The sequence below is a fragment of the Gobius niger genome (assembly GCF_951799975.1).
Source record: "Gobius niger genome assembly, chromosome: 20".
Taxonomy (NCBI): domain Eukaryota; kingdom Metazoa; phylum Chordata; class Actinopteri; order Gobiiformes; family Gobiidae; genus Gobius; species Gobius niger.
Genome location: NC_136871.1, coordinates 3282826 through 3308365, shown reverse-complemented (window position 1 = coordinate 3308365; position 25540 = coordinate 3282826). Strand labels below are relative to the sequence as shown.

Genomic DNA, 25540 nt, shown 5'->3' with positions numbered 1-25540 from the left:
TTTCTCTAATTATTCAAAAACTACTTTAACAAATGCTGAATTATGAATATTGTTTTAAACTAAATAAAGATACAAAGACATGGAGAGGATAAATAAATACATTAAAAAACGGAGAATGCTAACGTGATGCAACATGTTAGCATTGTCCTTATGCTAACGCTAGCTAGCGCTTGCTACAATTGCCGTTTTTTGCCGTCTGCATCTATGGGTTCAGTGTTTTTGAGGCGCTGAATTGAAAGGAAGGGCATGAAAGGGAGAGAGTTCAGCTTCCTGGCAGCCTGGTGGATGAAAGTGACGGCACACCAATTAATTTCCCTGTTCTAGTAAGTTATTTCAAGAAATCTGTACTTGAGGCAACGTTTTTACACACAAAAAAGATCTCATCACAGTAAACATTACAAAAATAAATCTCGATTTAGCTGAGGATTGTTTTTTTCTTCATAGGTGTAAAAATGAAAAAAATAGATAGATAGATAGATAGTACTGGAAAAAATTACCATCTTAACCTCTTAACCCCCACCTGAGCCAACCACATTTTCTCCAGTTTGGCTTTATCCAAATCTAAAAGCTTCTTAAAAAAAAGCGTCACAACAGCGACAAAAAACGAGACAAAAAAGCGACTTAAACATGACCAAAAAAGTGAGGAAAAATTGGACAAAAACACAGCAAAAAAAGTGGCGCAGGAGTGATGATGAATAAGATGTCAAAGTGACGGCAACATGATGAGGAAAAGTATCCGTTTAGATCCATTTTGTAGCTTTTAAATGAGGCGTCACACTGGCCTATACGTTTGTTAAGTGTGATGTCACGACTTCCACTTCCGGGTCCCAGCAGACCAGCTAGAAAAAAACATTAAAAACTCTTAAAAACAGCCATCAATGTTTCTGAAACTCAACAGAGAGTGACTGAACCTACTTATTTCTCAGACTCATTAGCCAAAAATGCTGCACCTACTGCTAAAAAAGTAACATTTACTAAAGTCACAACCCCCGGAGTTAGCGTAGCTGCTGCGTCATTAGCATTTATCTCCGATTTTGGTAAATATTACTTTTGTAGCAGTAGGTGCGGCATTTTTGGCTGATGGGCCTGATAAATAAGTCTGTTCAGTCACTCTCTGTTGAGTTTCACAAATATTGATTGTGGTATTAAAGAGTTTTTTGTAGTTTCTCGCACATCTCGGGACCCGGAAGCAGAGCTGTGACGTCACACTGCAAAAAGTAAATATCAAGCATTGTCTTAAAAGACTTAAATTGAGGAAATACATCTTGTTTTGAGCGTTTTTCGCTAATTTAGACATTTTTCCTGATCAGACCAAGTTTACTTTGCTTGTTTGAGGACATTTCAGACCGGTTCTAAGGTAAATCTCGTTTGAAATAAGAAAGTAAAATCGCCAATGAGATAAGACCGTTTTTCTTACCCCATTGGCAAAGACAATTAGCTGAAATAAGAACGAAATGTATCGAAACGAGTCAGAAACATCTCAGAACAAGTTAAATTATCTAGGAAAAATGCCCAACAACAACTTAACTAGTCAAAACAACTGAAATGTGGATTATTATGCTCAAATTGAGATGTTTATACTAATCTAGTTAATTACTTTTTGCAGTGTACCACTTAACAAGGGGTAAAGCCGAACTGGAGAAAACGTGCTTGGTTAAGGCCGGTGGTAAGAGGTTAAAACTGAGTTTAACAGCGATTGAATTTGAGTCGCTTAAAACCATCTGAATTAAGAAGAAAATGTACTTGTTCCCTTGGTATTATGAGGTTGAATCGTATCTAAGGCCAGACTGGATCTCCTTTTAAAGTGATGCTTTCCGAAGTTCTCAAAGCACAATGTTGATTTTGCGCCAAGTTTAAGACAACTGGAACCAAACCCCGCCCTCTGAAAGTCACTGTTTTGAAACCCACAGCCTGAAGTAAAGCTGCCTTAGGAGAAACACTGCTGTGGGAAGTACGGTCCACTGAGCGCTGTCCTCTTCTTACTGCAGACTTTGTCTTATCATGATACAATATTTAATTTATCTGTAGTCTGTTCATCACTATTCACATGGTGTCTCCTGTCCCACTCCCCCTCGGGAGTGCCCGTCTAGATCGAACGGAGGAACCCGGGTGAACGGAGGAACCTGCATTCTGGAATCTGAGGACTGGACGGTCTGTGATCTTGGCCCGTCTGCTGAGGGATCCTTCGGCCCTGGGTCTCTATAGCCTGTCCGTCCATGGGAGTGGATCTCTCCTTCTGTGGTTCTCCCCAAGGTTTCTCTTTTCTCCTGCCGGGTTTTTGAGTTTTTCCTTGCCGTGCTGGAGAGTCTAAGGACGGGGGACGCCCACGCCGCTCGTCGCTACCTCCTATTGGACATTATATTTGCCTGGATTCACCTGAACTTTTAATTGTCATATTTATTGCTCTGTTTTATTGCCTTAATGTTTGGTGCAGCTGTGAGGCCACTTCTGTTGTGATATTGGGCTATACAAAACCATTAAACTTGAAACTTGAAATCAGAATAAGTTGTACAATATTTCAGCGCTGAGCAGTTCCTCCAAAACTAGGCTAATTCTACCCACACTGGTCGGGTGAGTCTCGGCTGGGAGCTTTTATTTCTACGTCTTGCTCCTGCGTTTCCACCGGCTGCTGGCGCGGAGCCGCCGGGAGTCAAAGCGCCTTGCTCAAAGACACCTCCAGTCGCGTCTCGCTGTGAAAGCCACTGAGGCCCTCCTGACGCTCTGACGCTGACAGCTTTTTGGAAAAATAAAAGCCCAAAACTCAAGTCTCGGCGGTGTCAGTGAGAACAGCTGGTCCCGATGGCAGCGCTGAGATGCCCCACTTATTTTGATGTCAGTGAATGCATCTGTGTTTTCAGTTTGACACGTTCCTCAGTTTTCTCCCGTTACAGAAGTGTGACCTCACGGCTGGAGCCACATGTGAAATGAGCTGTGAGCGTCACTGTGGGACAGGACGGACACAGAGGAACAGGTGTGAAGGACGAGGCTTCAGTGTTTTTATCTCACAAACCTCCCTCATAGAAGCAACACTTTTACATTCCTATATAAGCACAGATTTTAGGTTTTCCTTTTGTTCATGATCATTCACAATATGCACATATTTTAGGCGAGACTCTGCAGGTGAATAGGGGGAAAAATGTATTTAGAGATTTCAAATTGAAACCTTTACTGAACATTACTGATATAAATATGACAAACAAATGTATTGCAAGTTGTCAATAAAAAAAACTGACCAAAATTGCATTTATTTTCAGCGACGAAATGTAAATAATGGATAGACGCCGATTTAAACGTATGGTTTTATTTTATTGACATATTAGTAACAAAGACTTTTTCCGAGGGGATTTTGGATCTTGTTAAAGAGCGGGTATTCTGCTTTTTTCAGTCACACAGCACCAGTCTATATCACACTACAATGATGACCAAACCTTCTGTTGGTCTGTAAATGCAGTAAATTAGAATAACTGCCTTGTATAAAATGTCTCTCTCAAAATGGCTGTAGTGAATGTCTTGAAATAGGCCTCTGTCTCTTTAAGAACCTCTGAGCCTTTAGACACGCCCCCTCCACACGCTGTCTGTGGCATCAGTGGGGAGGGGGTTCTGCTGAGGAGCAGTGGTTGGTTACTCGGCTGGTGACGAAAGCTCGGAGGCGTCTCCAGGAGGTGGGGGCGTTCCTAGGAGGACTCAGGCAAACCTATCCCTAAAATGGCCGCCATCAGAGTTTTTACAGATTACTCAAAAATACGTGAATGTGCCAAGGCAACACTTCAGGCATGTTTTTAATGAGGGAATGACAGAATAACATGATGTAAAGCTTGAAAAAGTCAATTTTGCATAATACCCCCCCTTTAAAATCTGTACAAATAAATGTTATGCCTTGTTTGTCCAAAGCTGAATGAATCAGGCTTAGATGTATATATATAAAAAAAATCCCTCTGAAGAAAACTTTAAAATCTTGTTAAGCCCAAGAAAGTTTGGTGTGCCCATAGGGGCTACTATGGGCCATATGCACAGTGACCCCACGTGATTTCCGCCTGGACAGTCAGCCAGACGCTGTCCTTCCTGTCCGTTATCTCTTCCCATTAAAAATGAGCAGGTCCCACAGATATGAAGCTTAAGATTTGGTAAAGGACAGCGAGTAAAAGTTAAGATGTGACGGAGCAGGTTAGAAAATATTACATGAGACGTAACGACTTCACTGGAGGAAACTTCCGTGTTCATAACGGTGGATGTTTTTGTCTTGAGGCTAAAAACACTAAACAAAACTAAATAAAAAATAAAACTAGCGCAAAGTTTTGAACGAGCCTGCGCAAAAAAGTATGTAGATTTTTTCATCAGTTTTTGGATGCATTGATTTATTGCAGGAAACTGAGCTAAACACAATCAAGCATGTGGTTTAAATTAATGGTTTAAAACCATAGACTGTAAAAAATAATGGACGTCTTCTGCTCACTCCTCCCCGTTTGCCATAATGACCACGTCCTTCCCTTTAAAGGTCATAGATGCAAGTTGGTCATTTTATGCTCCCTTCTGCCACCTCTTACATGTAACTGCAGTCTCTATATTAAAGGGATAGTTCAGGATTTTTGACATAGGGCCTTATTTCCTGGTTATCCAGAGTGTTGATTTCTAAGATGTTTTTTTTTTTGTTATGCATGCAGTTCTTATGTTTGAAAAGCTTAGTGGTGCTAGGCTAGCGCATGTCTACGGTATCAGCTAGCCTTCATCAAAAACAGTCTGACCCGCTCCACAGAGCACCTGAGGCAAATCACTTATAACACCAGACTAACCATATAAATGTCTGTGTCGGCGGAGTGATCTGCTAGAAAATAGTCCCTCAAAATGCGATCATTCATGTGATGCAAGGTCAGTTATATTCCAAAAATTATTCGACACAGACATTTATATGGTTAGTCTGGTGTTTAGTGAAAAAAGACTTCACAAAACTAGACAGTGACAGAACTCTCCTTGCATTCCTGAGAACTGCAATCACATAAGCAACCTTGAGCTTTTTTTTTTTCTTCTTTTTTTTTCCAATTTTCTTCAATTTACTTTTTTTCTTATTGTTTTTTTTATTGTTTTTTGTGCTCATGTCAGGAAGAAATATTTACGTTGCAAGTCATATGGTCTACACACAACATGTTCTTGTTTTTTCCCCCCTTTTTCACCCATTCCCTCCACCCTGTTCGATTCAGAAAACTGAAAGTAAAATAGTTACATCACAGCTATGGCAACAACACTATATAGACAGATTGAGAAATAATAATAATTTAAAAAAAATGTATATGTAGATAAGTAAATTTACTGGGGTAAGTTTGGGAAACATTGGAAAAAGTGTGAAATTTAATGTGAAAATTTAGGGCAGATTGGGGTAAAAATTGGGGAATGTAACGTGAGAAAATGTGAAGATATGTAGGGGGGAAAATTAAATAAATAAAATAAATAAATCAGGGAAAAGTGCTGAATCATCATAAATGTTCCTCTAGATCATGATTTCACTTTATATCGTCTCAAGAGTCAACCCTCTTTGTAACGCTTTCCCCCAACCACTAAAAGCAGCCTCTCAAACTTCGTCACACATTTGTCTTTCAGCTTACACAGTATTTAAGTAGAATCTCGGTGAGTATCTCTTGGCCCGGCTGCCGTGGAGGAGATGTATTGAGCGCGGACACTGACTTATGGCGACTAAAATGAGGCATCATGAGGAATCAATCCAGATCGAACTCCATAAATCACCCGGAGATCCTCGGCTTCAGCACCGGACAGCTCCTCCGCTCAAGGCCGTATTTCATCTGAGGAGCTTCAGCACCGGACAGCTCCAGACGTTTAGCCTCTGCTGTTTTGCTGTAGTGAATCAAAACCTCTCTTACAGCGGGCACCGGCGAGTAAATGTGAGGAATTCTATCCTTTTTCAATAGAGCTGCATGATGTAATTGTGATTTCTTATGGGATTTATCTTTTAAAATCAGCTCACAAACAGCATTAACATGTGAGAGAAAACTGAAATATGAACTGCTTAACTAATACAAGAATCCCATGCCTTTAAGAACATGTTTGTAGAGCCTAATCTACAGGGTTAGCAGAATGCACACATGCAGTTTTGAGAAGAATACTTTGAAAATGTATAAGTAAGAGAATACTGAATACTTGTGGTGGGACTTGATTGAAAGTTTAGCCCTTTTCTTTCGTAATAATACCAGGACTAGTTCGAAATCCGCGCAGTAATCTTCACTTGACTGTGCGGATGCCAAACTACTCCTGGTATTATTACGCCTTACAATATAGTTCCCCCTTTTTATCCGCTTAGAAAATCCACATTGTTTAATTTTGTGTAATTATACTTTGTAGTGGAACACTTCACGTAACCATATTTAAATAGGGAAAACGTGGAAGAGCTTGGTAGCTTCTATCTTGACCTGTTTTGGAGCTATAGAGGAGAGAGGGAGAGGCTAAATGCTAACGCCGTCTGCGCTGTGTTTACGTGACTGAAGGCACGGGGGAAGACCAGACAGGTCCTAAAGAACTCGTCAAAGCTAAGGTAAGAACATATCTCAGTATGTAAAAACGGTGGCCTATTCCTTTAAGTGGCGCTAGGCTAGTGCATTTCTATGGTATCAGCTAGCCTGCATTAAAAACAGTGTGACCCGCTCCACAGAGCACCTGAGGCAAATCACTGATAACACCAGACTAACCAAATAAATGTCTGTGTCGATAATAATAATATTTTTTGGAATATAACTGACCTGCATCACATGAATGATCGCATTTTGAGGGACTATTTTCTTGCTGCTCAAATATAAGGTCTTTTAAAAGCAAAATGGTTAAAATTATTCTATCGACACAGACGTTTATATCGTTAGTTTGCCGTTATAAGTGATTTGTCTCAGGTGCTCTGTGGAGCGGGTCAGAGTGAGTCATGCTGATATCGTAGAAATGCACTAGCCTTTCTAGCGCCACGAAACTCTTCAAATATAAAAACTGCATGAATTACAAACATTTTTGTAATTCTGGATAACTAGGAAATGAGGCCCTATGTCAAAAATCCTGAAATATCCCTTCAATATAGAGACTGCAGTTACATGTAAGAGGTGGCAGAAGGGAGCATAAAATGACCAACTTGCATCTATGACCTTTAAAGGGAAAGACGTGGTTGTTTCATTTGCTTCCCCATTTTTTTCTTATTTTTGGCCCGATTTTTTTTTTAATTTTGTAATTTTTTCGCCTTCATTTTTGCTCATTTATTATTACTAGTATTTTCCTATTTCCCCCCATTTTCCCCAATTTTTCGCACATTTCTTGACATTGGAGATCAACCCGATAGTTTTGCGTAACCTCCACATTATTCTGTTTTCTGGTTCTTGACGACACATATTTCCCTGTATGTATCGGAAAAGTTGCTCCGGTATTGGCATCAAAAACCAAGTATCGTTAAAGTATGTCAAAGTACCCACCTCTTACATAATATGATCCCAGGAACGCAGGACTTCCTGTCGTCTGAAAACCCATTTGCAGCCGGGTCCAGAATTTGAATAAACCGAATTACGTTCGACTCCTTAACTCGAGTTGTCATGTTATTTCTCTCTTTGCGCCTTTCCACTTCCCACAAAGCGTCCACACTTGTTTTGTTGTGTTCGGTACAAATGAAAAGCACCAGTCACAGCCACAGAAACCAGAGCAAAGTCATTATTGAGGCTATTATGAAACGGAGAGCAAATCCGCAGCAGCGCCCGGGCCCACCACCTGCTCCATTTGCGGGACCGGAGCTAAATGAATTAAGTCCTGATGCTTTAAAAGCTTTTCTTTGGGCTCGTATTGAAAGTAAATGTGGGTCTAATGGTTTAGTGTCTGAGTTTAGAGGGAGAGCGAGCCGGAGGGATGAGCAGTCGGTAAATGGATTCGAGAAGAGACAGAGAAAGATGGCATTCGCAAATTATACACGAATAAATGAGTTTGTATTCAGAGCTGCGGGTCAGAGCGTCCATAATGGCACTTTACTATCGATTCTTCACTGATTAAATCTTTTACAGGTGTCACAGGCTCATGGCCCGTGACAAAACGAGAGCAGACAGAGATGAGGTCTGGCTCCACTCACGTTAACGACAACAACCCGCCCACGCAGTGAGTGAGAGAAGGAGCCACTCAATCTCCATCCGCTCTGAAGGGTCCAAATGTTTACATGGGGACCATTTCTGCCCCAAAATGTGAGCTGTGTCATGGTCAAAGTTTACTTATATAGAGCATTTAACCTCATCCACCTGAATCGAGCACTTTTTTTTTTTTTTCAGTTTGGCTTTAACCAAATCTAGAGCCAAAATGGCGAGATGAAATACAACATAAAAAGTGACGAAAAAGTGGCTACAATGTGATGAAAAATCGTGTCTTATGCGTGATGACAACAAGGCAACAACACAAGGAAAAAGATCCATTTACATCAGTTTTGTTGGTCTTAGCTTTCAAATGAGGCGTTACACTGGCTCCTTAGAATACATGAGCCCGTATAGGACCTGCAGTTATGGTGACACAAGGGGGCGCTGTTCCAACAGACTGAGAAGTGAAGAAGGAAGTCACGGAGATTCTGCTTCAGACAGAACTTTATACATGTGCTGTAAATTCTGTAGTAAAGTAGTGAATAAATGAGTAAATGAAACATAAAATGTGAGTCGTGTGACAGATGTGGACAGGACTGTGGTAGATCTACTTGTACTTTGGAGAAAATAGTTACTATAGTAACTGTTGAAGAAATGAACCTCATGAGCTTCTTCTGTAACATCTGTCCACATCAGTCCTGCTGCACCACCACTCAGATAAATAATTAACCAACATTTTAATTAGATACAGGATTTTTCATAATCATTATGAAGGAATACTTGAATTTCAATCTTTTATTGATACATCCATCAGAAGTGTAATGTTCTAAAGCAGAAGCTCCATGACTTCCTTCTTCACTTCTCAGTCTGTGACTGAAGCACAATGAGGCCTCAGCCTTTTTACTGGAAACAAAGAGCTCACTATGTTAGCATCATGTTACTGTCACTCATGGTGTCTGACCTAAAGTCTAACTCTGAAGCCAATCAAATCACTGAGACCCAGATCTGAGACAAAAAATAATAAAACCCAGGGCTTAAGAGGTTGAGTGGATTGTTTTAAACTATCTTATTATTAACTTTTCGATCAGCAAAAATCTATCGGCCACCCCTTTCTGCCGCATGGATGGATTGGTTTAAGTTTGCCGTAAGACCTCAGGGAAAGAGGAGGCGGAGTGACAGACAGCGCCTCAGGTAAATCCTCCTCTAATCAGCTGCTAAAGACGTGATCGATCAGCCTTTAGGGAACAGCTCTCACACACAGGTCATCGACAGATCTCTAATTTACGCTGTAAATCTGCGAAGACTCCGACTCCCATGAGCCTTCGCTGCAGGGGCCGTGGGTACGCGACCTCTGCGACTGACCCGCCTGTGATACGGGGAGGGGGGCGAGTGGGATCAGATGAAGAAAAATAAAGGCAATAAGGTTCAGGAGACGAGGCCAAAGGGACCACAGTTATATCCCGCGGCTTTCCCCCGCTCTCCGCTGTTCCCTGGCCTCCCCGCCTGCCGCTCTGAACTCTGGGTAATGGACTTTTTTAATGACTTCCACATTTCCTCATGTTTCCATCGCAGGTATTTGCTTCTCGAGCTTCATTGGAGACGCCTCGCTGCTAGAGAACGAGAGGGAGGTATTCGAACGGCGCATTTCAATCACTTTTATGAGACAGAAAGAGGCGGAAAGCAAAGGCCAAAGACAAACAAAGCTGCTGAAGTTTCCTGCTGTGTGTTTTCACGTGAAGCAGGAGTTTTCGAGAGGGCAAGACGTGGCTCAGCACCGTTCGTCTAATGATAAAAGTCTCTGTAAAAGTGTGAAAGAAAAACAACGTTAACCCCCACCTGAACGAAGCACATTTTCTCCAGTTTGGCTTAAAAGCATCTTGAAAAAAGCATCAACATAGCAAAGAAAGCGATGATGGAAATGTCGAGAAGCTTTAGATTTGGGCAAAGCCGAACTGGAGAAAATGTTCTCGGTTCAGATTGGGAGGAAGAGGTTCATTGATTGTAGAATTTTTTTAAGAATCATTGTTTTTCCAAGTCAAATCTATGTTTATTATCTCATTGTCCACCAATTACTTAAACTATGATCACACTAAAGCCTAAGGAATCTGCTGATATTTACTCAGACACATCGCAGCAAAAGTCAAAATTAGAATCTCATTTCACCGTTAAGATAATCGGAGTTGAGATAGAATTGCTGATTTTCACCGGTTTGTATCAACATTGAACACGCACATTTTAGAAAATTGGAGATGTGCATTATTGAGATTTTGCTATTTAAAACAATACAAAGTAACTTGTTAACCTTAGCAAATCCTTTCCGTAGTCCCTCTGGGGGGTAATACAAGTGTTAATTGGATAAATGGGGTTCTTTCATCTCCCCCTGGTGTCTCTGGCCAGAAAACCATGGATTTCGAACCATGTTGAGCTTGGTAGCTTCTATCTTGACCTGTTTTGGAGCTATAGAGGAGAGAGGGAGAGGCTAAATGCTAACGCCGTCTGCGCTGTGTTTACGTGACTGAAGGCACGGGGGAAGATCAGACAGGTCCTAAAGAACTCGTCAAAGCTAAGGTAAGAACATATCTCAGTATGTAAAAACGGTGGCCTATTCACTTATTATTGAATGGCCATTCATCATATGCTACTGGTTCACTGTATATATCCGCACTATTATGTTTGTACCTTACCTATACTACAAACATACATGGCACCACTTAATCCTGAATCTAGTCTCCTGTCCACTCCCTCCTTGAGCCAAAACTAGATCTTCTGGTCACTCGCTTTACATTAACATCTGCATCTGTGTTACCTTGTTGCATAGACTGATACAGGTGCTGCTCGTGTACCTGGTAGTCCTTATTATACCTTTATTACACAGGTGCTACACGTGCGTGTTCCGATTGGTCAACAGTGTCATGTGACCACTGTCCGCACAACACAGCTCATTGCTGCAGGCCACGAGTCGGTCTCCTGAACTTGTTTATTCTGTCAAATGGAAATAAAAGTCGGCGATGTTCTTTCATAAGAAAAGGAGGTGGCCATCAGCCCTGAGACGGAGGAGACAGAGGGGAGAAGAAAATGTTTGTCATTGAAGTGTATGTAGAAAAGGTGACTCTTGTGAACTTTTAGTGGTATAACGTTGTGCTGTTTGCTGTGGTCTTTGCGGGGCTCACTGTGGCCACGGAATTAGTTCGGAATCTGTGCCGCTGTTTTGACAGAGAATTGAAAAGGGAGGAGATACGGCGTTTTTCTGTCTATATTTCACTCTGCTGCTTTCTGTGTGTTCACTTTGGGGACGGTATAATCACTCACACTTCTCCTGTACGTCCGAAATCAGGCTTTAAGCTTAAACCTATTTGATTTCTGCCGCCCACATTGCACGAGTCTACTTGTTGACTAAGTATTAGAGCAAAATCCGGCAAAAAAAGTGGAACAAAAGAACTGGATTGACTGTATACCGTTTAAACAAAGACACGATGCTTACACGATCTCTCTCTAAAGCCCCATGTGCTCAGACTGCCCTACATTATAAATAAAGCCACATTATTACGGGCGTGTGTTCACAATTCCATGTACTGTACTAAAACATCATTATCTGCCTGTCTGCACACGTGTATAATGTCCTTTGAAGAGACTCTATGGGCATCATCTGGCTCACTCTTTATCTAGGCCGGGCTTAAGCCGTGTAACATAAGTGAGCAGACATGTTTGAAACGTTTTCCCCCTAGTTTTAATCAAGACATCACGTGTTACATTGAATCCTGTCTCACTCATGTACAAAGCACCAGATTTTTCCCTCGGGCATCGGATTGGGAAGTTATGGTGCTCTTAAGCTTAGATGTGCTTTTTAGTTACTTATATTCATGCTTTTTTTTTATTTTAGACACAGGTTTAGTCGTCATTTACTGCTTTTAATTCAGTCTCATGAGCAAAAATACCAACTTGTTTTGTTTTTTTGGACAACACAGAGCAGAGGTGTGTCCGTGCTTCTTCATTAAACGTGCTCCATATAAAGACATGGATCCCCTTTCCTGTGCTTTCATGGACATTTCCCATCAAGGTTTAGCTGCTTTTTTTTTTTTGTTCTTTTCCTATTTTCACAGCAACATTGTTTAATACTTACTGAATACATGCTTTTTCTCTTTAATTCGGCGCAAAATAAAGTTACTAGCTTATCTAAAAAGGAACATGACACTTGAATGATGGGGTTTTATGGGTTTTATGCAACACCCTCCATTCTGATTAACTCCTCTCTCCAACTCTCTCCTCTCTGGACGGACACTAACGTTATGGGAAGAAGAAAATGCCTAAATATATTTGGTTCTCGGATTGAAGACTTTATCAGGATGTTTCTCAGTCGTCCTTGGATCAATTTTGACCATTTAAAAACTCAGAGAAATGTTAAAATCTCAACTGTTTCGATCTTTCCATGTGAAGCCGCTCTGCTTTGTCAAACGTGCTCCAGAGAGCGAGAGAGAAGAGTTGGCTTTACAACTGTTCACTACGGTACACCACGCCCCCTCAGACAAAAAAAAAAAGAAAAGAGACGCAATAATATATATGAACACACACATCATAGAGCTCCCAAGGTGTATTAGAGTGTCTAGTTTCATAATTAATTATTGTAAAAAACCTATGACATTTCGAAATGATTAAAAAGTGACTGAAACTAAAAATATTTTTGTCCAAAAGACTAAAACTAAAGGAGCTAAAGGAACAACACTGGTGCAGATGTGTCATTGACCAAAACCAGAGTCTTGAGTCTCTGACACCTAGTAGTTCTTTAAAGATTACAGATCTGTTAAAGGAATAGGCCACCGTTTTTACATACTGAGATATGTTCTTACCTGAGCTGTGACGAGTTCTTTAGGACCTGTCTGATCTTCCCCCGTGCCTTCAGTCACGTAAACACAGCGCAGACGGCGTTAGCATTTAGCCTCTCCCTCTCTCCTCTATAGCTCCAAAACAGGTCAAGATAGAAGCTACCAAGCTCTTCCACGTTTTCCCTATTTAAATATGGTTACGTGAAGTGTTCCACTACAAAGTATAATTACACAAAATTAAACAATGTGGATTTTCTAAGCGGATAAAAGGGGGAACTATATTGTAAGGTGTAGTAATACCAGGAGTAGTTTGGCATCCGCACAGTAAAGTGAAGATTACTGCGCGGATTTCGAACTACTCCTGTTATTATTACGTGATTGAAGTCACGGGTGAAAAGAACTCGTCAAAGCGAAGGTAAGAACATATCTCAGTATGTAAAAACGGTGGCCTGTTCCTTTAATAATATGATCTGGATTTAACTGAAGAAATGAAATAAATAATTTCTATTGTTTGCACTTCTAAAATGAATATTAAACTTGCTTCTCGATAAGTCACTGATCAAAACGCGAGGTCAAGTGTGGCTGTACGCTGCAGATCTGACGAGGCTTATGGCGTATCCGAAACGAGGCTTATCTTAAAAGTGATTTTATCTTCAGACGAAATGTTAATTACAAACTAAAGACGTTTGTTTCGAGATGGACGGATAGACGTCGACTCACTCCAAGGCCACTGAATGAAAGGGAAGTATTAGCGCAGACGTTTGTTGGAGAAAGTAAACAATATCAAAGCTGTTCGGATTTATCTTCCCAGAGTCCACTCGCTGGAGAAAACCCCACTGAGACCTGTCTGATGCTGCATTGATGAATAAATAATGTGAGATTTATGAGGATATTCAGCTTAAGTTAGTGTTTAGCTAAAGCGTGTGAGCGAGACGGAACTCCCGCTGAAGCCGGATCAAATAAAGCGGCGGTAACCCACCAGAGGGGGCGCCACGTCCAACCCGGATGCATTATTGATTCGTATTTGCGTTTCAACATCTTTTTGTCCCAAACTTTTTTCCAACAGGACTTTAAAACGACACTTAAGGATTCTGCTCCTTCTCGGTTTGCTGGATTCGAGGGAGTTCGTCTCTAAATCGAAGAAAGGCTTGAGTGACCTATTTATCGTAATCCGTCATTCATGAAAAATTAATAGTCACATCTGCCTGCCGTCAAAAATACACATGAACTTCTTCCTTTCTGCGAGATATGAGTGATTCTGCCGCACTGTATCTCCCTGCAGTACATGTCTACAGTCAGTCTCGATACCAGTACTTTAAAGGGATGTTTCAGGATTTTTGACATAGGGCCTCATTTCCTAGTTATCCAGAGTGTTGCTGATTTCTGGAGATATTTTTTTTTTGTAATTCATGCAGTTCTTATATTTGAAGAGTTGTGGCGCTAGGCTAGTGCAAGGCTAGTGCATGTCTATGGTATCAGCTAGCCTGCATTAAAAACAGTGTGACCCGCTCCACAGAACACCTGAGGCAAATCACTTTGCAAAAAGTAATTAACTAGATCAGTATAAACATCTCAATTCGAGCACAATAATTCAAATTTTAGCTGTTTTGACTAGTTAAGAAGTTCTTGGACATTTGTCCTAGATTATTTCACTTGTTCTGAGATGTTTCTGACTCGTTTCGATACATTTCGTCCTTATTTCAGGACATTTTCTTTGCCAATGGGGAAAGAAAATTGTCTCATTGGCAATTTTATAATATTATATATTTAATTTCTTATTTCAAGCGAGATTTACCCTAGAACTGGTCTGAAATGTCCTCAAACAAGCAAAGTAAACTTGGTCCGATCAGGAAAAGTGTCTAAATGAGTGAAAACCGCTCAAAACAAGATACATTTGCTCAATTCAAGTCATTTAAGCCAATGCTTGATATTCACTTTTTGCAGTGTATAACGCCAGACTAACCATATAAATGTGTCCGGGTCTCATCATGAGTAATAGGAGCATTAGCCTTTATAATTCTTAAAAAAACAAATAAAAAAAACATATGGCAAAAATAAAATGTATAAAATTAAGAACAAATAATGGCACTATTGTGAAATAGGACACACATGCCATAATAAAATATTACATTATATGCTAATAAAGATATATATATATTTTTAGCTACAAGATCTGGCGACCCCCCAAATCTGTCTTGCGACCCCCTTGGGGTCCCGACCCCCAGGTTGAGAACCACTGGCTTATACAACCACGAAGCTGACGCTGCTCAAATATAAGTTATTTTAAATGCAAATGGTTAAAATGACTCTATGGACACAGACATTTATATGGTTAGTCTGGTGTTTTAAGTGATTTGCCTCAGGTGCTCTGTGGAGCGGGTCACACTGTTTTTAATGCAGGCTAGCTGATACCATAGAAATGCGCTAGCCTTGCATTAGCCTAGCGCCACGAAACTCTTCAAACATAAGAACTGCAAGAATTATTTAAAAAAATACATCCAGAAATCAGCAACACTCTGGATAACGAGGAAATGAGGCCCTATGTCAACAATCCTGAAATATCCCTTTAACAATACTTTTTCGATAAAAATACCTCAACGATGATTATTCAGTATCTATACGGAAATATTTGTTATCTAGAACCAGAAAACAGATCAATAATGTTTGGAAGATCTGCAAATTTAAAATTCATTTCCAGCGTCAAGAAATGGGGAATCATTTTAGGGGGAAAATGTATAAAAAATGAGGGGAAATGGGAAAATATTAGTAATAAATTATGAGCAAAATGCAAAGCGGAAAAACGGGGGAAAACTTTGAAAAGAGCTGAAACAACCAAGTCACTTCCTTTAATGCCGTCCCTGAACCAACAGCATTTGTACTACTTTATACTTTGATACTCATAGACGATATATTTGAAGAACACCCTCTTCAATTAACATGCTCGTCCAATAAATTACATAAATTGTTCACGAATAATTACTTGCATAGCAGCTTTCAGGCATTTCAAGTAAGTTTGACCCATCCTTCAACCAGCGCCTCGGGGAAAACCGCCCGGGGCCCGATCTCAGGTCATGAACCGGGATCTGGACCAGGGGCTGATTCAGTGACTCACAGGGAGAGGATTCAAACCTTCCTACTGTGATAAAAGCACTGACCGCTGCACCGCTGTTCCTCCAACTTCATCACATATTCATTCAGACTGAAGCGCATTATCAATTATTTGCATAAACATTGTTATTCACATTTTGCTCAAAGCTTTTTCTTATTAACAAATGAATGTTTTCTGCCTTAATCAGACCCAGTCATGGAGACGGCATTCACAGAACTCAACTTAAATTGAAAAACACATTGCTTTCGGGGTCAGGGGTCAGTTATTAACCCACTCTGTGTGACGTGTGAGGGAGTGCGGTGATCAGAGGGACGGCCATGGGCTCTGCAAATAATCTACACTTTTGTTCAAATTGACTGCTTGAAATTATTTAGCCTTAAAGAGACGAGATGCAAGTTGGTCACTTTATACTCACTGCTGCCACCTCAGGTCTTACGCGTAACTGCGTAAAGCGTGTGCATGACGGCAATGCGGACCCGAAGTGACACCTTTTTAAGTAACAGTGCAGGATTTTAGAGGCAGTTGTGGTGAACAGGTCTGAGCTCATTGTACACATTAGGACATGGAGGAACATGTAGGGGGAGGAAAATACTTAATTTTAAACTCCATATAGTCCCTTTAATGCTGTCCCTGGACCAACAGCATCAAAACTTGGATCCAAAGAAACATATATATTTTTTCAGTTCCTGCTATCGATAAGAGGAGAAGAAGATACTTGGTTTTAACATTTTTAAACTCTGTGTAGCCCCTTTAAGTAATAATGATTTGTAATTTTAAGTTGTAAAACATTGCTAGTTATTTGCAATAGAGTGAATTATTTTTATTGAGGGGCCCCCACAGGATCCTTTACTTTGGAAGTGAATAATAGTTGTGTGAAGATCTATCAATCTTCCCCTCCCCTCGTATCAAAACATCAATACTTACTTTATGAATTTCATTTTCACATTTCAGTATATAGTACATACTTATTGGGCCTTTCTGAAGTTTGCTTCTTCTCCTCATGTCTGTGTAGGTTTCCCCTACCACTAAAACATGTACAATAGGCCAGGATGAATGATGTGTGTGTGAATGAATTATGAAGGACTGTTGATGTGTGCGGTCAGTCTCTGTCAGTCTCCCCCAGGGGAAACTGAAGCTACATACCGTAAACTGTCTAATATAGGCCGGGGCCTTTATTGGAACCAGGCCACAATTAGAGACAGGCCTTTATTTCTATTTGAGCAAAAAAACAGTAGAATGAAGAAAAGCAAACTTTGTGTCCATTTGCACCTAAAATATTAGGTTCATTTATTAATTAACATTTCAAACCCTCTCCCAGCGGCTGGAACATTGACGCCTTTTATTTTGTCGGGACAACAGGAAGTGTTTCGTTGCTGTTAGCGGAGCTTTGACATCAATGTCACTGCAGGTTTCTGTTTCGTTTTTACCGCAGACTTGGTTTATTTGTTGTTATCTCGTGTAAAAGGCGAGTTTAGACGGAGCGTTTGTGTTTGTGATCGATCATGAGACTGACCCGAGAGAAGACGAGACGCTCGCGCTGATGGGAGGAGTTATTTTGAGGCGTGGGACTGACCTGCACACGGAGCAGCTGGACGTGCTTTGAAGACGCGATGGAGACTTTATTAAAACCCTGGAGGGTCACACAACTCTCCCTCTGTTTCCACAAATAATCACAGGAGGTTTGAAAAGTGGCTAAATCTGTGTCAAAGTTACGCTCGGATCAGCTCCTCCGCAGCGTCCCCATCGGCCCGGGTTCCCGTTTGTTTACTTCCTGCACGTGAGTTTTCATTTACACGAGTATGAGACAAATTCCTAACATGGGGAATATTTCTACCACTAGTTTCTAATAAAAGCCCCGGCCTGTTTTAGAGACCGGCTTTAATTTGCCTCCGCCAGCCGCGAACCCGGACCCGGCCGCTAATGGAATACAGGCCAGTATTAGATAATTTACGGTAGGTAACTTACCACCACAAAGTATGGAGTGATTTTGTCCCATGTAAAGCACTTTGTGACTGTTGTGAAAGGTGCTATACAAATAAAGTCCTTTCCTTTCTTGAGCAGCATGAGATATTATCGCCCATTTCTCTAGTTTTGGGAGTAGACATCAGATCAAAATCAGAATAGCCCAATTATTATTTGGTTTTGGATGAAAAAAAAACAAAGATTTGTCCGCTATCGTGCTGTGAGGAGCTTCTAAATCAAAACAAATCACGCTAGCATCTTGTTCTAAACATACAAATCATGAGAGGCATGTTCTGTTTGCAGCCCTGGAAGGACCCAACAATCCCAGCTCAACAAACACCAACAAATTCAACCTGCACCTTCCTCCCCATCAGCTCCGCCAAAAACGAAGGATTTAACCACTGTATTTCCTAATAGCCTGTGTCACGTACTACGACAATCACCGCGTACTAATGATTTGTTTACAGCCTCACCAATCAAAAACTGTCAAAACATGAGCAGGAAATGTCAGCGAGATGCGGCAAAATCCGAAACAAAGTAATTCTTGAGTGAAGACAAAAGGAGCTCTGGGGATTTACGGCGAGCGCGCTCCTGTCAGACGCCTGCGTGACGCACAGAGAATAAAAGGCACTGTATACAGACACTTACAGCCTCGTTATTGCTGTCGCCAAACTCAAACTCAGCGCAGTTTATAGCTTTCTAGGGGCCCGAGGCGAGATGATGTTTTCGGGTCAACGGCGCACGCTGCAGGTGAATACGAAAAAATAGATTCATGCATTTAGAGAAATACATTTGGAACTTTAAAGGGACTATACGGAGTTTCAAAATGTTACAATTATGTATTTTCCTCCCCCTATATGAGCCCATATCTGTTCACCACAACTGTCTTTTGGTGGCAGTAGTGAGTATAAAATAGCGAACTTGCATCTAGCCCCTTTAAAGAGGGGGTATTATGCTTTTTTCAATCACATAGCACCAGTCTATATCACACTACAATGATGACCAAACCTTCTGTTGGTCTGTAAATGCAGTAAATTAGAATAACTGCCTTGTATAAAATGTCTCTCTCAAAATGGCTGTAGTCTTGAAATAGGCCTCTGTCTCTTTAAGAACCTCTGAGCCTTTCCGACACGCCCCTCCACACGCTGTCTGTGGCATCAGTGGGGAGGGGGTTCTGCTGAGGAGCAGTGGTTGGTTACTCGGCTGGTGACAAAAGCTCGGAGGCGTCTCCAGGAGGTGGGGGCGTTCCTAGGAGGACTCAGGCAAACCTATCCCTAAAATGGCCGTCATCAGAGTTTTTACAGATTACTCAAAAATACGTGAATGTGCCAAGGCAACACTACAGCCATGTTTTTTTAATGAGGGAATGACATAATAACATGATGTAAAGCTTGAAAAAGTTGATTTTGCATAACACCCCCACTTTAAGACATTCTATGCATGAAAATGGACCAAATGCTTATGTTTTGGACGACCTGATATTGAAATAGAGCAGGGTGACCAGATTTCCCAACTTAACAATTGGGACACAATTTGGGAATAGGCCTCAGGGGTTCCAAATCTTGACCGTCTTTTCCGCTGCTGAAAGGTAAAACTCTTGAATTCTCATAACATGCATCAATGTGCTCGAGAGATTCAAGAATTTAAATTATCAATCGGTTTGTATTTGGTAATTGATATTCACATGGGCTAAAACATTCTTTACCAGTGTGTTATTTTGGTGACAATGTTGCCCCAAAACCGGGAAAACTGGGACAGATCGATGGTTTTAGAGAAATCTATTGGGACGTGGGACAAGTTTTGAGTCACTGGGACAAGTCCCGGGTAAACTGGGACATCTGGTCACCCTAAAACAGAGCCATGTTTGAATGTATTGTTTTATTTTGTTCATGTGTCACCAATATTTTTTTCAGAGGCTGCTTTGTATTTCTTGTATAGGTTTTTGAAAAGCCTGTCAATTATTAAACAGGGACTAGATGGAAGTTGTCCATTTTATACTCACTACTGCCACCTCAGGTCATACGTGTAACTGCAGCTTCTATATCAAGCTTGTGCATGACGGCACTTCAGACCCGAAGTAACAACTTATTGAGTGACAGTGCAGGATTTTAGTGGCAGTTGTGGTGAACAGGTCTGAGCTCATTCTACAAATTAGGACATGGCTGGAACATGTAGGGGGAGGAAAACACTTGGTTTTAACATTTTTCAACTCTGTATAGTCCTTTTAAAGTCACACCGTGTAACATTTTGGACCAACTGTTGACATCAGAACAAAACATGCTCCTAATGCTCAACACAAAAAATTCTATAACTGCACTGGGTAATCAAATAATGGATCTGGATGAGGACCTAGATAACCTCTTTAAATCTCAAATTCTACTGACTTTAGTCACATCTCCATGGAGACGAGCTGGAGACGCACCCACTCCCTGTAAAGTTACAGTCTTGTCTCTTGAGAGCTGAGCCGCTCACAGCAAAAGCACATGTTTGTTACCTTTTATATGAAAACATAAAACGATTTTTTTCTCATATGTATGTCAGTGACCTAAAGCAGAAGTTTCAAATTGATATCACCACTTCATTTTTCTCTATTCATCTGCTGTGAAAAGAGCCAATCATTTCAAAATCGACCACCACTTGCCGCGTCTCGCCATAATAACAACAACAACAAAGAAGCAGTCTCTTATCAGACATGTTTGCGCTTAACATATTCCTAAACCCTCCTTCTGTCGAGCGTTGCCCCGGACCACAGACAGATGCCCAGGCGTACGGGGGGTTAATGCAGAGACGGGAGCGGAGACGGAGCGCTCACTCAGACGTCAGCGGAGATTGAGACGCTTTGCTTTGACACGAGAGGCGCTCGGTGCAGAGGAGCGCCCGGCTCAGAGCGATGTGTGTCTGTGTGACGGAGAGAAAAGCGGAGCTGAGAGGAGGAGACGGCGCAGACTGAGAGAAGAGGGCAAAGCCTCACACCGGAACAGGCTGCGTGACAGACTGTACACAGGCACGAGCCGCCGTGTGGATTCAGACACTTCCTGCCAGTCCAAACGTCAAAACACAGGATGCATCTATTTCCAGTGTCAGGAGTGATTGGGGAATGCTTTTTTTTTCTGTTTGTTTGTTTAAAGGCATTCACATTAGCCTGGTCTTACCCTTGTCTGGGTCTGGAACTTCACAATTGAGCTGCGTTTTCAGGTGGGAGGGGTGAACTCCTTTTAAACGATTGGATCAGTTTTCAAACTACAACCAGCTAATCCGGTGTCACCCACAACACCCGCCTCCCCCGCTCGCTGTAGGGAAAAGATACTTGACCGGAGTTTACGGATGGCAAAGGCCAGGCTCCATTCACATAGGAATAGAGAAATGTTTAGCCTGTAGGGCTGCAACTAATGATCATTTTGATAATCGATTAACTACCGATCATTTTTACGATTAATCGATTAATCGCTTGACTGTGAAAGGTGCATAGAAATGGTATTTTTTTTTAAATGTTCATCATATAGAGCTAAAGTGGCGCCTCTTGAAAACATGTTGATGGAGTAAACTTAAAGTAAACATTTGTAGGAGGCTCTTTATGCTCGTTCTGCTTTCTGATTGGACGAGACAAAGCCAGATGTTTATGAAATTTACAATGTACAAAACACTGCAGACCCTAACTTTAAAAACAAAGTAGGTTTTCATCCAAAATACATAATTGTTATGTCTTTTTTGCTTTATTTTAGTCTGTGTTCACTAGAAAACAATAAATCGATTACTGAAATAGTTGACTATTTCTAACTATTTTAGTAATCGATTAGTTGTCGATTAATCGATTAGTTGTTTCAGCCCTATTAGCCTGACCGAAACATAGCATAATAAAGCAACACTGGTGTTGCAAGTAGACAGTGTGCAAGAGATTTTTTCTATTCTACGTTTGGTCTTTATGGGCCTTCTCTTACGCACCTGTTCCAAAACAAGAGATGTGCGAAGTAAACCGTCTAGAACAGAGGTGTCAAACTCATTTTGGGTCGCGGGCCACAGATAATAGAGAAAATGTTCCCAATAAATGAATAATAATAAGCTGTGATTTGGTCAAAGCCCCAACTTGACTGTAGCTTCATTAATACACTTGTACACTTACACTTGTATTGCACTTTACAAGCCTGTGTCACAAGTTCCTCAAAGTACGACATAGTCATTATTCATTCACTCCACACTCGGTGGTGGTAAGCTGTTATTGAAGCCACAGCCGTCCTGAGGCAGATTGTCCATTTACCACGTGGCTATAATGTGTTGTTCATATCCTGAGCACTTATAGTGTCCGTGCCCTCTGCTGGACACGTGTGGAACCCTTTCCTTTTTTTACATTTAAGGCCTCCTAGTGGCGAGAATGAGCATTCTGGTTATTCTGTAAAGTATCATAACACCGCACAGGAATGGGCTCGAGACTTACTTTTTTGACATACTCTGGGATTTATGCTCTACGGGGCAGGGCCGGATTAAATCATCTCGCGGGCTGGATCGTATGTTTGACACCCCTGGTCTAGAATATGGATGTAGCAGTTTAACAGTTGGTGCCCCTCTCCCCCCAGACCCTGAGTTTCTCTGCTCCCCTCCTGCAGCCACAGTGCACTTCAGCTCAAACATGTTTTCTCTCTTTGCGCCTTTCTTCCCCTCTTCCCTTCCTCACTCTCCACTGCGAGCACAGGCACCAGAGAACACTACATGATGCAAAAGTTTAGCCAGGACATTTGAACAGAAGTTTGCAGCAAACTTACTACGTTTACTAAGTCTCCTGGCGCGGCACAAAGATTCCTACGTTCATCATCGCTCAGCGTATAGGGAGTGGCAGCACTGTTTGTGGCCAATGGGCAAAATCACTCCACCAAAGCCACCATTTTTCCCCATACACTTACATACACTGCCTGAAAATTGCATCGATGTTCCAATGGACTGCCTTTGTCTTTGATTACAGCACACAATGGCTGCGGGACTGTTTCAGAAGTTGGGGGTCATAGTGTTGTTGAACCTAGACCTGACCAACTGCTCCAATCCCAGGTCAAAGCTACAGTTAAATCCAGGTGGCGACTTTATTTTAAAATCTCATCACTAACTTGCAGCTTTTACCCTGAATCCTTTCCTCATCTCAGTGAAAAATGCTCTGGAACGCCACAGTCCTCCTTTAATCACATAACAATAGCTGACGCATAATGTTTCTCACAGCTTTCTGAACATATCTTCACAAGTAGCAAGCTGATGCCAACTCGGCACACTTTCAGCTCGCCAGTAAAGCCTTGTGGTAAAAATGTTAGCCAGTACATAGGAAATCAATAGAATTTGCCATCAACACTCGCGCCTAAATATGTAAAACTGCCTGAAGTGCAGCTGCAATGCTCTGTGTCTAAGTCGAAGCGAGTCTGACATTTTTGGTCAAGATACGTTTGGTAAATGTGTGGTACCGGTGGGCAGGGCGGGGTCCATGGTGGTCTTCTCCCAGGAGTTGACCTGTTCCCAGGTGAATCCATTGGTGCCGAGTGACACACTGTATCCACAGCTGCTGTAGGACTCCTCGAACGTACAGCCTCCTGCAACAACAAGGGCACAGGTTTAGGTCACGGACAGAGCACGGAAACAACTCACGATACCAGATTTTTTAATTTGCTTTATCCTTCTTTAGCATATTGTAAACTCAGCCTCTAGTTATAAAGCTTTTGGAACAATTTTATCAGTTCACGCATCGATTACTGTAACACACATTATTTTGGTGTTAAGCAGTCCCCACTACATCGCCTTCAGCTGGTACAAAACGCAGCTGCTCGCCTTTTGACAAGCACATCCAGACGCTCCCACATCGCCCCCATCCCCTCCACCCCGGTTGGTTTCTCAGACAGTTTTGAAAGTGTCCCCGAGTCATCACTGAACTGCACTGCTCAAGTCCAGAAAAAAGTAAAGACTTACCTTTTCAGACAGGTCTATAACGCCTAATGCTGTATTTTGCCAGTGCTTTTACATTTTACTATAGAAATACACTTCGACTGATTGAAGTGACCCTGTAAGTTGTGAAACATACCAGGCTACAAATGTTAGGAAAGTTAGGACATTGTTGCTGAACCAAAGTTTTTGAAAAGGGTCTCAACTTATATAGATGCTACGCCTTCGCTACGGACTTCCCACCACTCATCTCCAAAAACTGCAATACATCCAGAACTCTGCTGCTCGCCGCCTCACCCACACCAGGTCCAGAGAACACATCACCCCCGTCCTCCAACAGCTCCACTGGCTCCCCGTTCAATATCATATTCAACACAAGCTCCTCCTCCTCACCTACAAACCCCTCCATAACCTGGCACCGCCCGACCTCACCGAGCTCCTGCAACAACACCAACCCCCCGCCGCCTCCACTCAGCCGCCTCCAACCGCCTCACTCTCTGGAACTCACTCCCACAGCCCATTAGAAACTCGGACTCACTACCAACCTTCAATTCAGTCCTCAAAACCCACCTGTTCAAACTAGCGTTTTCCTAAACCCCCTTTTTTGTTTTGTTTTATCCCCCATGTAAAGCGTCTTTGAGTGTCCAAAAAAGCGCTATACAAGTCTGATGTATTATTATTATTATTATTATTATTAACCATCACCTGCACGGCCCAAATACAGCATTTCTCCAACATGACTGGCACGAATATACAGTACATGCAGATCGTGTGCTTCTCATCCCCGAAAGCGCCGTGCGAGTCGATCCCCGTGAACCCGATGTGGCCACTTTCACCGTCGGACGCGGTAATTTTTATGGCTATTTCATGCTTTATTCCCGGGCTCATTTTCCGGCGCATTAGCCTCCACCGCTCGCCCCCGGGACAGTCGCGCGCTCGTCGCCGCACATATGTTTGACACACAACAGTTAAATGTGTTGTGAAGTGTGTAATGTGGCTGTCAGCGCGCACTTATACACCGCCGTTTGATACCGTCAGCGCCGTGAATGAGGCATTAGTTCAATTAGAGCGAGTCTGTGTGTAACGCGGAGCGGGAGCCGGGGGCAAAAACAAGCCGCGCATTTGTTTTAATTAGACTCTGGGACGCAACTGTTTTCAGCGCATGGATTTTGTAAAATAACGAGGGGATTTCAGTCTGTTTTTGTGCATCGTCTTCTTAATGAATACGACCAGTGTAAACAGGAAAGTGCAAAGATAGTTTGAGCGAGATTAAAGTTTGATCAAGAGGGAACGGCACTTTTCCTCCCAAATAGAACTTTCATTTCAAATATTTAAGAGTTTTTCTTTCTGAGATGTAAGTGTCTGTTGATAAAAGGAAGTCTCATTAAGCCTCTGTTAAAGGGATGATATGGAGTTTAAAAATGTTTAAAAGTATTTTCCTCCCCCGACATGTTCCATCCATGTCCTAATGTGTAGAATGAGACCAGACCTGTTCACCACAACTGCCTCTGAAATCCTGCAGTCACTCAGAAAGGTGTTAATTCGGGCCGAAGTGCCGTCATGCATGAGTTTAATATAGAGACTGCAGTTACGCAAAAGACCTGGGGTGGCAGTAGTGAGCATGAAATGACGAACTTGCATCTAGTCCCTTT

The 25540-nt window shown here is 41.8% G+C and overlaps 1 protein-coding gene across 7 annotated transcripts in view; it reads right to left on the bottom strand.

Annotated features, from left to right (window-relative positions):
- ptprt (protein tyrosine phosphatase receptor type T) overlaps positions 1–25540 on the bottom strand; it is a 339518-nt gene that overhangs the window by 278322 nt on the left and 35656 nt on the right. For all 7 annotated transcript variants that reach the window (XM_079579208.1, XM_079579213.1, XM_079579209.1 and 4 more), the window contains exon 2: positions 23417–23542. In XM_079579208.1, the coding sequence (XP_079435334.1) occupies positions 23417–23542 (126 nt within the window). The remainder of the gene's footprint in view (positions 1–23416; positions 23543–25540) is intronic.